This window comes from Cupressus sempervirens, chromosome 1, assembly GCF_028749045.1.
Source record: "Cupressus sempervirens isolate cs-2001-9-10 chromosome 1, ASM2874904v1, whole genome shotgun sequence".
Classification (NCBI taxonomy): Eukaryota; Viridiplantae; Streptophyta; class Pinopsida; order Cupressales; family Cupressaceae; genus Cupressus; species Cupressus sempervirens.
The window spans coordinates 573,811,593-573,827,422 of NC_143118.1; the positions used below are offsets into that span (position 1 = coordinate 573,811,593).

A 15,830-nucleotide genomic window follows, 5' to 3' on the forward strand; every position below is an offset into this window, starting at 1 on the left:
ATTTTGGAAGTATTCTTGGAATGGAAAACCCCTTTAGCACAAATGCCTTTTCTTTAGGATATTATCAATATTTTTGAGATAGCTTGGGTAGATAAATTGATCCATTGTGTTAGTGTTTTTGATCTATTCTTAGGTAAAGTCATTTGGAAGGATCCTTTTAACCTTCCTCTAGATGAGAAAAAAAGGGTTCGCTCAAAGCAACTTCTTGCTAATTGTGAGGTATTCCTCTTAGAGAAGGTGGATGTCCTTAGACTGGCCCAGCTAAGAATGGCCAGTACACTATGAAAGATAGAAATGCAACTATGCAACATATTCAAAATTTGAGGCCAACATCTAGAGTTTTCACCATGTGTTGGAGCAATGTAGTGCTACCCAAAGAAGGGTGTTTTTCTTGGTTAGCATTAAGGAAGCATATTCTTGCAAGTGATAAACTAACTATGCTCCAAATAATAGAACCTTTCAATTGTGTTCTTTGTGGTAAAGAAATTGAATTTTCTAATCACCTCTTGTTGAATTGCTCCTTTGACACACAATGTTGATGTTTTGTTCTTCAAAATTGAGCTTTTCAATGCCTCTACCTAATACCTTATGGGCTCCTTTTCAATCCTAGCTAGTTTTGTTTTCAAAATCCTCGTTTCATAGCATGTGGAATTGTGCTCTTGTTGTTGTTGCATGGAATTTATGGGTTTAGACATGAAACCTCTTCTTTGAGCCAAGTTCTATGTTGTCTTGAGGCACATATTATAGAGATGATGAATGCTAAATTGATTAACAATAGATGCAACCATTAATTTTCTTCTTGAGATGGAAAAATGTACAAAACATGGGAAGCACTGAATATCCCAATGATTACAATTCTTGATCCTAATGGACATTGATTTGTTGATAGAGCTGCTACTAAATGGATTTCTCCTTAACATGGTTTTTGTAAAGGTAACTTTGATAGCTTTTCACATGGTAATCCAGGATAGTCTAGGATTGGGGTTTACATAAGGGACCATGATGGGCAACTACTAGTTGTCAAGACTTGTCTAGTTCCATTAGGTACAAATAATGTTGCTGAGGCACAAGCATTGGTTGAGGGAGTGATTGTAGAAAATCACATGTCTACATGAAAGTAACAAACTTGTTGACTAGATCTTGCAAATTTAGGGTGTGATGGTGTTAATATTTTCTCTTTCAACTTGGTAGTAGATATGATGGAATCCCATCCAAGAAGTTTCCAATGGGTATAAAAGAGGTTGCCCTACATGAGGGTTGCCAAGAGTCAATGAAGGTCCCTACCTAGTTATATGTGTGAGTTTGTTTTTACTAAAATATACTTGCATCTTGCTCTGATTGAGAGGGTTGAAGTGTTTAGATTGAAGTTTGAGAAAGTTTAATCAATTGTAGCTTTAGTCAAAGAGAGGGTGAAAAAATTGAATTTTTACTTAATCAACATTGTATTACTCAAATTTCTATAGAAAAGAAGAGATGAGGTAAAACAAAGATTCCCCATAGTCTTAGAAGTTAATGGGCTTAAGTAATAACAATGAAGTTCTATGCAATAAAAAGAAGTGATGTTTTTTTTTTTAATGTTGTAGCATTTTGTTTCTAAATTTGTGAAAGGAATGAATGAGGCTAGTAGAGCCTTCAAATACTTGGATCCATGAGCACTAGTAATGTGTTTGAAAAGAAGAAATAGGAGAATGTTTATTGTACTCCAGTTATTTTAAGGGGTGCATTATCGATTATACCTGACACCGTAGAGCCTAGTTTAACATTTTGACATGGTTACACCACCCTAGGGGATGGGGGGACAAGTTTCTGGAATGGGGAACATAGGGGCCTTAATTTGGGGACAATTGGGGATGAGAGGGAAGACACGCTACCTTAAAAGCTAGTTATGAAAAGATGTATTGCAATATAAGATATAAAGATGTAAAAGATTAAATACTTAACATTGGATTGAATTCGAACATCTAATATTGAACATAAATAGCATAATCTAGTGGTGCCATTGGGGATGGGGGATGGACTCACCATTGATGAACCATGTATTTGAAAAGGATTTCTATAGAATAGGTGAGTAATTTGTTGCTTATCCATGTATCTTGGTAGAAAGGTCTAGAGTTTCCCTGTAATTATGATATGCGGTCATTAGAACTAGTGAGTGTTTGGTTTGTAAACCACATGAGACCAAATTTTATGATGATCTTGAAACCATTTGTGTGACATTTGTGAAGTTCGTGGTGAGCTTAAAACCAATTTGAAGCATTAGTTATGGATAGTCCCTAAAAACTTAAAAGTGATTGTCATGCAAAAGAAACAATATGAATGATAGTGTTTGTGAAATGATTGTAAATGAGTACCTAACAAGTCTTTAGACCAAGACCCATGGTTTCTAGATTATGGGGGGGGGATATCTGACTATAATCAACATAATTAATTTATGGGGAATGTTAGACATTGTAAATTAATAGATCCATGGTTTCTAGATTATGGGGAGATATCTTAAAATAACTAGCCATAATTAATTTATGGGGGATGTTAGATGGTGTAAATTAATCAGCTGATGCTGACAAAATGGTTAGCACAACAAAAAGCCAAAAATAACTGCTCATCACCCAATTTAGTCAACTACATAATGGTTCACTTCACTATCCACCATGAATGCTCCATCTAACATTATTCAATAGTACACTTAAAAAATATTTTGTATTACTCTATGTATTTGATGATTTATTAATGAAATATTTTAATGTTTTGGTGCTTGATTAGTTTAGCTCTTTATGTGAAATTTTTTTAATTTGTCATATTAAATATTTTAACTATTGTCGAACTAAGTCTCTCAAGATCTTCATAAATGGATATGTATGAGTGTATGCCATCAATTGCATCATATTGATAACAAAACTCAAAATCTCTAGGTAAGGAAATTGGATATTTAAAAAAAGTACAATTATAGATTTGTGTGCTGTAGAAGACTAAGGATATCATGACCCAATAAAAAACCTTAAAAATGGAAATCATGAAGAAGAAGGAAAGGATAAATAAAAGATTAATTATATTTTACTAGATATGTTGAAATTGTGTGTTGATTAGATTTTAGTAGATATAATATAATGATTCCCAAATACATGCAAGTATTGGATGGGATTAGATGAAAGAGAAAACATGATTAACAAAGGCCATCAACAGACATTCGTACTCAATAGTGATGGAGCTCAAATATTCAAAGCATATTGAGTGCTGACATAGTAACACTTGGAGAATGAGAGACATAGTTAGCTGTCAGTGTGAATAGAAGCTACTCGTCTATGATTTCTAATTGTATGTTTGCTACCTTTAGACTTCTCTATTTTTATTTTCTTTATCTTTATCTATTTTAATCTTCATTGGATTATCTTTCTATATAATTTTTATTTAATTACAAAGTATGTCAACTCACTTGATACCATTTTATATTGTCTCCACTTTATTGTTATCAAGTTTTTAAGTGTAGAACTATTAGATGCTTGGGAAAAATATTGTAGCTAGATTCCAAATTCTAATTTGTACAAATAAAAGTGGTGATCTTATCTTGGTGTTGAAATAATAGTGAAAGGTTACATTTGTTGCTTCAGTCTGAAATCACAATGCAACATCTACATTTGTTTCATGGTAGAGTAGCCAAGAAAATCTATTATGGTGTCCTAGCTATCACTAGGAGAATGATTTTTAAGCTAGGTAGTGGCTGTAATATTATTTCTTAAGGCATTCTTACACGAAAAAGGTGAAAAAAAAAAAATGTAAACATATTCTGAAAACAAAAAAAAATATATCTAAACATATTCTGAAAACAAAAATGCATTATATTTTTACCTCCCACCTCCCTGAAATTGCCAACTATTCTCCTCAATGACTTACACTGGAAGCATACAAAACAATTGCAAATGCATTGTGTGAAGCTTGATGTACAAGTTTTGGGATGTAAAAGTGGTGGGATTTGTTAAATGTAATTATTGACTCTACTATTTGTTGTGTTGACTTCATCTGTTAACCCTTGTATTAACACTCAACACTTGAGAGACCAAATCACTCGGTCATCAAAGGGGATACTCGGCACAAGAACAAAAAACCTAGTCTATGCTGAGTAATGTTAACACCCATCATGATAGTTTATTAACCAACTCGTGTTTGAAATTTTTGACAATTAGTTTTGTATTTAATGTGGTAGGTAAATGTTTCACTTTCCCATCAAATTTTGAGTTTCAAATCTGGCACCCTTTGAATGCTTTATTATGTCTTATAAATGTATAATGTAAGTGATAGATTGATGGTGAGATTAATGAGTTGTAATACATATAATATTCTTGCATGTGAGTTCTAGTTGTGCTCTATTTTCCTCTATTTTAAAAATATCTAATATGGTATCAAAGCTGATGGTTGAATGCTAATGATTGAATGTTGATGGCTAAGAGAAAATAGTTGGAAGCTGGAGAAGATGAATAGAAAGCTTTGGGTGAACTAGTCATGTTCTTACCCTACAAAGAAAAAAGTTAAGCCAATTTTGTTTAGCCTATAGAGATAGAAGCATCTACAGCAAAAACATCCAAGGGCATGCAATCTCTCTCAAAAGAAGAGCAGATCAAGGTAATAGTGTGTCTAACAATTTGCTAACAAAGAAATCTTGTTATTTATCTTAGGGGAGAGGGAAAACAGAAAAGTTGGTATGGCTTCAACAAGTAATCCTAGCACACAAGGATCAATATTGAATGACAAAAAATATTCTATATGGGCCATCAAAATGAAGAGTTACATGAAGAATCTAGACTCTTGGGAGGTTGTAGAGACTAAGTATGAAGAGTCCAGTGCACAAGAACTAACTCAAATGATAAATGCACAAAGGAATGCTAATGTAGAGAACAAAAGTAAAGATTCAAGAGCTTTATGGAACATGATTAACGGAGTTGAAGAATCCATCTTTCCCAAAATTTCAGCAGAAACTAATACATATCAAGTATGGGAAATACTTGCAATAGCATATCAAGGAGTAGAAAAGGTGAAGAATGATAAGCTACAAATTTTGAGTAAAAGGTTTGAAAGCTTGCAAATGAAGGATATTGAAACCATAGATCAGTTCATGTCTCAAGCCATGGATGTTTTGAATCAGCTAAGATCTTATCGTGAAGATGTCATAGATAGAAAAGTTGTGGAGAAAATCCTTAGAAGTATTCCACAACAATATGATACTTTGGTAACTACAGTTGAAGAATGTAAAGATCTTTCTACATATTCCATTGAAGACTTGACTAGTTCAATGCTGAACCATGAATCTAGAATTCAAAAGAGAAATGAATATTTGGAGATTGCTCTACAAACACAAGCCACAATTAGTAGAGGAAGAGTTAGAGGTAGAGGAAATAGAGGTAGAGGAAGAAGAGGAAGAAGTTCATTTCAATTTGATAGCACACATGGTGCTAAAAATCAAGCAGAACAACCTCTACCATAGTCACAAAATCAAAGAGGAAGAGGTAGATTTGATAAAACAAACATACAATGTTATTACTACAAAAAAAATGGACATTTTGAGAGTGAGTGTAGGAAGAAAAAAATAGACCAAAATAGAGGAATAGCTAATGTTTCCAATGTGGAATAGAGAACTCATTCAATGTTTTTATCATGCTCAATAGCATAAGATAACAAAAAAGAAGACGCATGGTTGTTGGACAACACCTACAACAATCACATGACAGGTAACGAAAATCTTTTTACTAGCTTTGATGAAATAGTGAAGATCAAGATAAAATTAGGAGATGATCACTTTGTTCATGCCCTAGGAAGAGGTATTGTCACAGTTGTAAATAAGAAAATTGAAAAGAAATATATCCATAATGTTTATTGTGTTGAGAATTTAAAGCATAATTTATTGATTGTAGGCCAAATGAGTGAGAATGGGTTTGAAGTCAATTTCAAAGGACCTACTTGCATTATTCTAGACAAACCTCCAAGTAAAATGGTCATAGCTAAAGTCTAAATGATAAGAAATAGATTATATCCTCTAAATTTGAGAAGTGTCAAACAACTTATTGCTTATGCACAATATGTCACAAATTTTGATGAAACTTGGTTATGACATCTTAGATATGGCCACTTAGCATTTAACAATCTAGACATGTTGCAAAAAAGGTCAATGGTTATAGATCTACCAATAATAGATATTCATCACAATCCTTGTGAGAGTTGCATAATTGCCAAGCACAAGAGGAATGCCTTTCCAAATACTACAACTTATAGAGCCCAAGATCTTTTAGAGTTGGTGCATACCAATCTTTGTGGCCCCATGCAAACAGAGTCTATAAGAGGGAGCTATTATTTCTTAACTTTTATTGATGATTGTAGTTAGATGACATGGGTATATTTCATCAAGAACGAATCAGACACCTTTGAGAGATTCAAACAATTTAAGGCAATGACAGAAAATCAGAGTGGTAAGCACATTAAAGTCTTAAGATTTGATAGAGGAGGTGAATATGATTCCAAAGGATTTTTTGCATATTGTAGAGAACAAGGCATTCATAGAAAATTTACTGCCCGATATATTCCATAGCAAAATGGAGTAGTAGAGAGGAAAAATCAAATAGTCATGAACATGGCAGGAAGCATGTTGAAAGCTACAAATTACCAAATGAATATTGGGTTGAGGCAGTTGCATGTTCAATCCACATCTTGAATAGATCACCTACAAAAAGTGTGATGGATAAAACACCTCTAGAAGCATAGAGTGGAGTAAAACCAGATGTAACAAACTTGAGAGTTTTTGGAAGTGTAGCTTATACACATGTGCCAGAGGAGCTAAGGAAAAAGCTTGATGATAGAAGTGAGAAATGTATATTCATAGGATATAGTAATGCATCAAAAGCCTACAAGTTGTAAAACCTAATCACTAAGAAGACAATAGTGTCTAGAGATGTCAAATTTATTGAAGATAAGTCATGGTATGAACAAGATAATGAAACAACTCAAGGTCAGGCCACTCCACATAGTTTTGAACCAATAGATGTTGATTAGCCAAGAGAAAGACTACCTAGATTAGAAGTTCCAATAGCAGTAGGAGAAAACCAAGGACAACAAGAGCATAGTCCTTCTTCTAGTAGTGATTTAGATCCTACACTAGTACAATTAGGGAACCAAAAGACTAGAATACTTAGAGAAATAAATGAACAATAGGATAACAATGAACAAGTATTGTTTGCTTTGATGTCTAGTTAGCCTGTATGCTTTGAAGAAGCAATTGAGAAGAAAGAGTGGGTAGAAGCAATGAAAAATGACATTGCAGCCATAGAGAAGAATGACACATGGGAGTTAGTAGACTTGCCCCAAGACAAAACAAGAATAGGAGTTAAGTGGATTTATAAGACAAAGCTTAATGGAAAAGGTCAAATTGAAAAGCACAAGGTAAGGTTGGTAGCCAAAGGTTATGTACAATAGCCCAGCATAGGCTATGAAGAAACATTTGCACCAGCAGCAAGATTAGACACAATTAGAATTGTTTTGGTAGTAGCAGTAAAACATCAATGGTCAATTTATCAGTTGAATGTGAAATCAACATTTTAAAATAGAATTTTAAATGAAGAAGTATATGTTGATCAACCACTTGGGTTTGAGATCAAAAGACGAGAAAAAGGTTTGTAAATTGAAAAAGGCTTTATATGGATTGAAACAAGCACCAAGAAGCAGTCAATTGTCACCATTTCATTAGTAGAGGCAAAGTAAGTAACAACCACATCAACAGCTTGCCAAGCAGTATGGATGAAAAGATTAATAAGTGATCTTGAACCAACATCAAAGAAGGAACCAATCACAATTTTTTGTGAGAATAATTTAGCTATTGCATTGTCCAAAAATCCAGTCTTTCATCAAAATGGAATTTTATTATGAAATCAACATTTTTAAATGGAATTTTAAATGAAGAAGTATATGTTGATCAACCACCTGGGTTTGAGATCAAAAGACGAGAAAAATGTTTGTAAATTGAAAAAGGCTTTATATGGATTGAAACAAGCACCAAGGGCTTGGTATAGCAAAATAAATTCTTATCTACTCAACAAAGGCTTCAAGTGTAGCAATAATGAGCCAACATTGTACACCAAAACAAACTTGCAAGGTGAAATCTTGATTGTATGTATTTATGTTGATGATTTATTATATACTAGTAATTTGCATCTTGAAGAATTTAGACTTGATATAGAAAGAGAATTTGAAATGACCAATCTTAGTCTCATGAAGTACTTTCTTGGTTTAGAGATTGAACAATTGAAATAGGGCATTTTCATCGATCAAAAGAAGTATGCACAAGGTGTATTGACAAAATTCAATGAACAATTGCAAGCCAATCAGGATGCCTATTGTTCCAAGTACAAAACTGAGCAAAAATGATGAGGGTGCAGCAGTGAATTCCACTTTATATAAGCAATTGGTAGGTAGCCTAATGTACTTGACAGCAACAAGGCCAGACATTATGTTTGCAATCAGCCTTCTCTCTTGGTTCATGGAATCACCAAAGACATCACATTGGAAGGTAGGCAAAAGAATACTAAGGTATATTGTAGGAACAATGCAACATGGTATTTTGTATGCAGGTAATGAAGACAATCAACTAATTGGATTAATAGATAGTGACTTTGCTAGAAGTGTAGATGACAAAAAGAACACATTAGGTTATGCATTTTGTTTAAGTAAAATTACAGTCTCATGGGCATCCAAGAAGCAGCCAATTGTCACCATTTCATTAGTAGAGGCAAAGTAAGTAACAACCACATCAACAGCTTGCCAAGCAGTATGGATGAAAAGATTAATAAGTGATCTTGAACCAACATCAAAGAAGGAACCAATCACAATTTTTTGTGAGAATAATTTAGCTATTGCATTGTCCAAAAATCCAGTCTTTCATCAAAAGAGCAAGCACATTGACACTCGATATCATTTCATCAGAGACCTGGTCAGCAATGGAGAAATCAACCTACAACATTGCAAGTCAAAGGATCAGTTGGCAGATATATTCACAAAGCTGTTAGCAAGAGCAAGTTTTGAATTTCAAAAGCAGCAATTATGAATTGTTAGTGTTGAAAATGTATTAATGTAGATAGAGTCAAAATTAAGGGGTGTGTTAAATGTAATTATTGACTCTATTGTTTGTTGTGTTGACTTCATCTGTTAACCCTCGTGCTAACACTTAGCACTTGAAAGACCAAATCACTCGGTCATCAAAGGGGTTACTCAGCACAAGAAAAAAACACCTAGTGTATGCCGAATAATGTTAACACCCATTGTGATAGCGTGTTAACCCACCCACATTTGAAATTTCTGACAATTAGTTTTGTATTTAATGTGGTAGGTAAATGTTTCACTTTCCCACCCAGTTTTGAGTTTCAAATTTGGCACCCTTTGAATGCTTTATTATATCTTGTAAATGTATAATGTAAGTGATAGATTGATGGTGAGATTAATGAGTTGCAATACAAATAATACTTCTGCCTGTGAGTTCTGGTTGTGCTCTATTTTCCTCTATTCTGCAAATATCTAATCGGATTGATGAGAACCCATGAAAAAAACCCAAACCATCTTCAAATAAAAAAATGAACTTACGAATTTTACTGAATTTTTCAAACGGTAATGGAGACAAGAAAAATGATAAGGAGATCATGCCCTTAGCTGATTCATTACCATCTAAATTCCATCTACAAGTATGGTCAAATTTGGTGCACTTTTTTTCATTGTTTTGATTGGAGATGCTGATGGACATGTAGATTGAATAAATAGTTTTGACATTGATAGAGACATGAAAATTGTTTGTCTTTAACCTTTTCCCTGCCAGAGTATTCATTATAAGCACGAGAAAATATTTTATAGATACCTGCAGGTGCAACGATTCCCATAAGTGGAAGACTCTGTTACCAAAATTAAATTGATTGAACATTAGCATGAAACAAATGTTTTAGGAAAGGTGAAAGGTGATTGGTCTATTTGAATATGGATTAATCACTGTAAGCTGATGCTGATAATTGGGTAGAAAAAGGAACTCAGCATGATATAGCCAATGACTGAATGGCAAATATTAAGACATTTCTTTGCACAGTAGGAAACAATATAAAGGTCGTGGCTGTGAAGGATATGCAACCGTATTAAAACAAAAGACCCAATTAAATCAAAAACCCCAATTTAACATCACTATTCTGAAATGATCAAGGAAAAGTTTAACATCACTATTCTGAAATGAACAATGATGGGAAAAGAAAGGAGACAGGTTGAACAATGATGGGAAAAGAAAGGCGACAGGTTGGGCGAATTCATCTTCATACCATTTTAATATATTTCACCTTTTCTCTTCAATTGGTTTTTTATTTCTGCAGAGTTGTTTATTTTTAACGTGAACAACTTTCCTTGTGAAACAACACTATCCAGCAGCGAATATGGCGACATCAAAGTTATTGAGAATCATGATAATTCTTCTTCTTATGACCCTACTCTTTACCCTGCAAGTTTCTTCTCGATATCATTTTTAAGGAAGAAGCATAATTCAAATCTTTGTAATATTAATCTAAAGCACACATACAGAAGTAAAAAGAAATAAACATAAAAATATGTAAATATGTACAATGTTCATCAACGAGATGTGAAAGCTTGCCTGTGAACCTTACGCTTGCGATCCGTGGGTGAGAAATTGGGAATGATGTTTTTTTAACAGTATTCATACACGGACATTGCCCAAATCTGTAGGATCAGTTTGACATCCAAAATATTCATTATAAGAAACATATATGATACATATAAGGAACAGGTCAAATTAATAATTTAATTGAAAGATGTTAATAACAACAAAATAAATATGAATTTAACAGAACCACAAAGAATGCCAAGAATATTGTTTGGATTCTGCTGACTGAAAATTTCCAAGAAATTGAAATTGTACTCTGTAGTCTAAATAATAATATTCTATGTAAATCAGTTTTGATTTACATGTATTCCACTTGATGGAGTGTAAACGATATGAATAACTTTTTATATACAAGCAAAATTCAAATGTGACATTAAGTATTAAAAAAATACAAATGAAAAGTAATATTTGTTAAATGAAAAGTCATATTTGTTCAAACTCAACAATTTCAATGCGTATTTTCTTGAGATTGAGATGTGGAGGGGTGAAACAATGAGGTGTAGGATCTTTTGACATCTCCTGCATTGTAAAATACATAATTTAAGACAAACTCTAATAACTTTCTTTTATCTATTAGTTCTCTGAATTCAACTTGTATAATCTAAAACTACCACTATAAAAAATGGTCTAAAATTTTATTGAAATACCTCAACACATAAGCCCTTCATAAAGAACGTCTCAAGATTTGGAAGCCTGTGAAATTGGTTCCATAGAGGAGATTCCATATTTCCTTTCCTTTTTATTGGGTAGCACAAGTTTAAAATAAGTTTGTTCAAGGACTGTAAATTGCCCATGATGTCAAGAAACCTCCTTGCTGGAAATATGTCACCCAAACAAAATTTGAAATCTAGTTGCAGTTTGGTCAAAATACCAGTATTCTATGCAAATCATTTTTGATTTACATGAATTCCACTCGATGGAGTGTAAACAATATCAATAACTCCCGATATGCAAGAAAAAATAAAATATGACATTAAGCACTTAAAAATCACAAATGAAAAGCCATATTTGTTCAGCATACTACTCATACTACCCCAATAGGGTTACACTCTTCGTCCAGTAAGATAATCCTTGCTAGTAATGATGCTCTATGTAGATACCTAACATCTTTCAAGAACTTCAAAAATTGACGTCCATTATTTCTATCATCAGGTAGCCAAATTTCCAATGCTTCCAGAGAGTGCACACTCTGAAGTAAGCACCTTATTATTTCAACTTCTTTGTGGCCAAACTGAACAATTTCAATGTATATTTTCTTGAGATTGAGATGTGGAGGGGTGAAACAATGAGGTATAGGATCTTTTGACATCTCCTGCATTGTGAAATACATAATTTAAGACAAACTCTAATAAATTTATTTTATCTATTAGCTCTCAAAATTCAACTTGTATAATCTAAAACTGCCAATTATAAAAATTAGTCGAGAATTTCAGTAAAATACCTCAATACAAAAGCCCTTCAAAAAGAACGTCTCAAGATTTGGAAGCCTGTGAAATAGGTTCCACAGAGGAGATTCCATATTTTCTTCCCTTTGTATTGGATCCCAAAGGTTTAAAATAAGTTTCTTCAAGGACTGTAAATTGCCCATCATGTCAAGAAACCTCCTTGCTGGAAATATGTCAGCGAAGCAATCTTCGAAATCCAGTTCCAGTTTGGTCAAAATACCTCCAGAGTGCATTTTAAGAGAAGCCACCGCATAAGAAAACTCATCGAACACAACACCATTCACACTCAAGTAATTTTTACTGTCGCATTCCAGAGTTCTAAGTTTGGGGCAGTTAACGATTAGAGACTTGGCTGCAAAATCCATATACAAATGCTCGATAGTGGATGAAACAATTATAGCATGACCTAACACCTCGCATCTCACATCAAGTTTTTCCAGAAGGGGGCAATAGGATACCAAGGAGGCTAATGATTCATCTGTCAATTGAACATTACAAAGGTGACAACTAATGAGGTGGTGGAATCCAACAAAATCAATCGGGAAGTTAGTAAGAATGTAGTTGGTCAGATGAAGTGCGCCAAGACACAAACATGAAAAGAGATGAGGGATATCTTGCTCTACATATCTTGGATTAGTAGTGTGATCAGAGAGATAAAGATTTTGGACATTGTGCTGAGATGCATACTCTACCCATTTATACACATTTTCAGGAGAGAAGTGCAAACTGCTACTCTCAACATGAAAGCCCACAAGATCTCCAGAGTGCTGAAGCAACATGTTGGAAATTATATCCTCAACCCTTGAGATGACCAGAGGATCTGTGGAATCGAGCTCAAGCATCTCCCTTTTAAAGCCATTTCTTTGAGGAAAATGATATGGAGAGAAAGTGAGCGTAGGCATTTGAGTGTAGAGAAACCTCCACCTCTTGGAAAAAACAGAAGATCTCACAGCTTCTTTCATCGGCAGTTTTGAGAGTATGAAAGAAACAAGGGAATCAGGAAGTGTGCGGAAAGCATCGTGGCCTGACATGATCTTATGATCTTACAAGTAGATGAGAAAAAAAAAAAAGGATTTAAGATAATAAGAACAATGAGAAAAGCAAAATAACGAAAACAAAGCATGCACAGTATCCTAGTCACCTGTTGTTTTCATTTGACTGTTGATAGGAATAACATAAATGGGCACCCACAAGTACTATAGAAATTTCAGTATAAATCGCAATTGAAGATCGCAGCGACAAAGGAAGACACAAGCGCATACATTAAGAAAGATTACAATGAAAAATGAAGAACATAATGTCTTAATTTATAGATTCTTGGTGAAACGGATGGACAATTGAGATCTTGTCATTGAGGATCAATGGCTTACAATTGTCTATTTTTTAAGGTTAGGGTAAGGAAGAAAAGTGTAAACAAAGGGATGATTGAGATCTTGTTATAGAGGATCAACAGCTTATTAAAGACTATTTTAAAATTTAGGTCAAGATAGACAACTGTAATCAAAGGATTTCATGACATGGGTAGAATAAGTAATCAGATCTGACAAATAAGATTTATTTAAATAAATGAATAAAAATTATGCTAATTTTTATAAAATATAAAATTCAATACAATTTTGGTTCAAAAATTAAAGAAAACTAAAAACAAAACGCCCAATCAAATAAGCCTTATCCCAATAAAGACTCAAAAAATCTTTTAAAATCCTAGAGTGCTCCAAAGATATGTAATCTCAATCCCATTTTTTTCATAGCTCCATCTGATTAGAGACACATTTAGCTAGATAGTTGACCACCTTGCTCCATTCCACCATTTGATTGATTCATCACTACATCCAATTGTCAATTCATTCCCTCCATAGACCTCTTGTTTAGCTGACAGGATTTGGTTGGATTCTTCACTTTATTTTTATTTTTTAAATTTTTTTATAAATACACAGGTCAGAAAAGTTAGATCAACCTTGAAATTCTTTGAAAGAGGGAATTCGCCTTACACGTGTTAAATAGAAAGATGACTTTTATCTTTAGTGGGTGAAAGATTATTAAAATAATATTTTTTTATAAGATGTGACGGGTGAGTGATGGAGATTGAAGAATAAAGGAGGAAGGATCTGCTTTACTTTCTTTAAAATGCGGGATTTCATTTTGGAGGTCTTGGAAATTTCAATGTTAGTTTCTATTGCAATAGGGAGAAGCTCCTCTACAGGTCAAAATAAAATAAAATGTTATTTAAATTATAAAATAATTTTTTATTTACCATTAGTCTAATTTATATCCGTGTCCCTTTCTAGAATACATAAAAAAAATTGTTATAATTTCCTTTTTTTCAAAAATGTTTATTATGATTTTTTTCAAAAATAATTCTTAATTTTTTTATAAAAAAATCTAATTATTATTTTTCTCTAAATCATCATAACTCAATCAATCAATCAAATTTATGTGTAGTAAAATACTATAGATATTAACATAAAATAAATGTTTATTTTACATTTTTTAAAGATTATTTTAATATTTTAAAAAATAACAAATTAAAATATTTCTTTTTTTGGATCGATAAATGGTCAAGGCCTTGATTATTTTATTAATATAAAAGATCAAAAGTACATTAGCTATCTCTATTCAAACAAGCACTGGTAGGCACTAGTAGGAAAGAACGGAGAAGAAAACCTTCAGTCTAGCTTGGCAAACGTCCTTTATTATAACATCTTAAAAGGGGCATACCCCACTAACCAAAAATCAAAATTCAAAATATATCCAATTGTTTTGCAGTTGAAGGGGAATGAACCCCAAAATAATACATAATTTCATAATTAATTGGAACATATGCTTTGCAGAGCCACTATGATACTTCAAATAGGTACACATTCGCCTTGTGCTAACTTACTTCCCACTCTGATGTGGATAAACAATCCTCTCTATAATCTACTCAATAAACATGGTTAGAGACAAATAATAACTTTAATAAAAATAGCAACCTTTCTTCATCAACAAAATATCTTAATCTGAAAACCTACCATAAACAAAATATAGAGAAAAAAAAAATATTTCATTTTTAGATAGTCATAATTAAAATTATAAAAATGAATGACTTGCCATTTTAATTTTAATTATTTATAAATTATTTAAAGTGAAAAATAGTTAATTTATTTTTTTAAATAAAAGACAAGATTTAGTATTAGAAAGTATGGAAAATTCACATAACAACAAAACGTAAATCCATTCTAGAAGTCACAACGAGAACTTAAAAAAGTGTTGAGTACTAGTGTCATGACTATACCTGACTATAGTGGTCACCACGATCAAGAGAATACATGGATCTAGGATCATTAAGAAAATGTGGCACAAGACAATCTAAAGAAGACCATGCAAAAAAAAAAGAAAAATGTAGAAAGGGCAAGTGGGAATTGTGCAAAGGGAAAAAACTTTAAATCATGCATGTTTTGAAAATGTGCAAAGTAGGAAATAAAGTGGAGGGAAAAGGTATCAAAAAGGGAAAGCTTTTTATATAAAATTACATGACTTGGCATTCATTATCATGGATGATAATGCCTAATAGATCTCATACAAAATATTTCAATGTGACACATCAAAGAGGTGAAGGATAGCTGATGTGGGAGTAGAAATGGTCACACACACACACACACACACACACACACACATAGTGAGCATATAAGAATGAAACTTGATTTCAAAATAGGGTCAAAACATTC

General features: G+C 32.9%; 1 protein-coding gene across 1 annotated transcript; it reads right to left on the reverse strand.

The window, feature by feature from the left end:
* Positions 1–11,702: 11,702 nt before the first annotated feature.
* On the reverse strand, positions 11,703–13,154 carry LOC149578721 (FBD-associated F-box protein At2g26860-like). Its single transcript, XM_089801141.1, has 2 exons — positions 12,120–13,154; positions 11,703–11,990 (listed from the first exon to the last, which is right to left on the reverse strand). Exons 1-2 carry the CDS (start codon positions 13,152–13,154, stop codon positions 11,703–11,705), a joined length of 1,323 nt encoding a protein of 440 aa, XP_089657267.1.
* Positions 13,155–15,830: the final 2,676 nt, after the last annotated feature.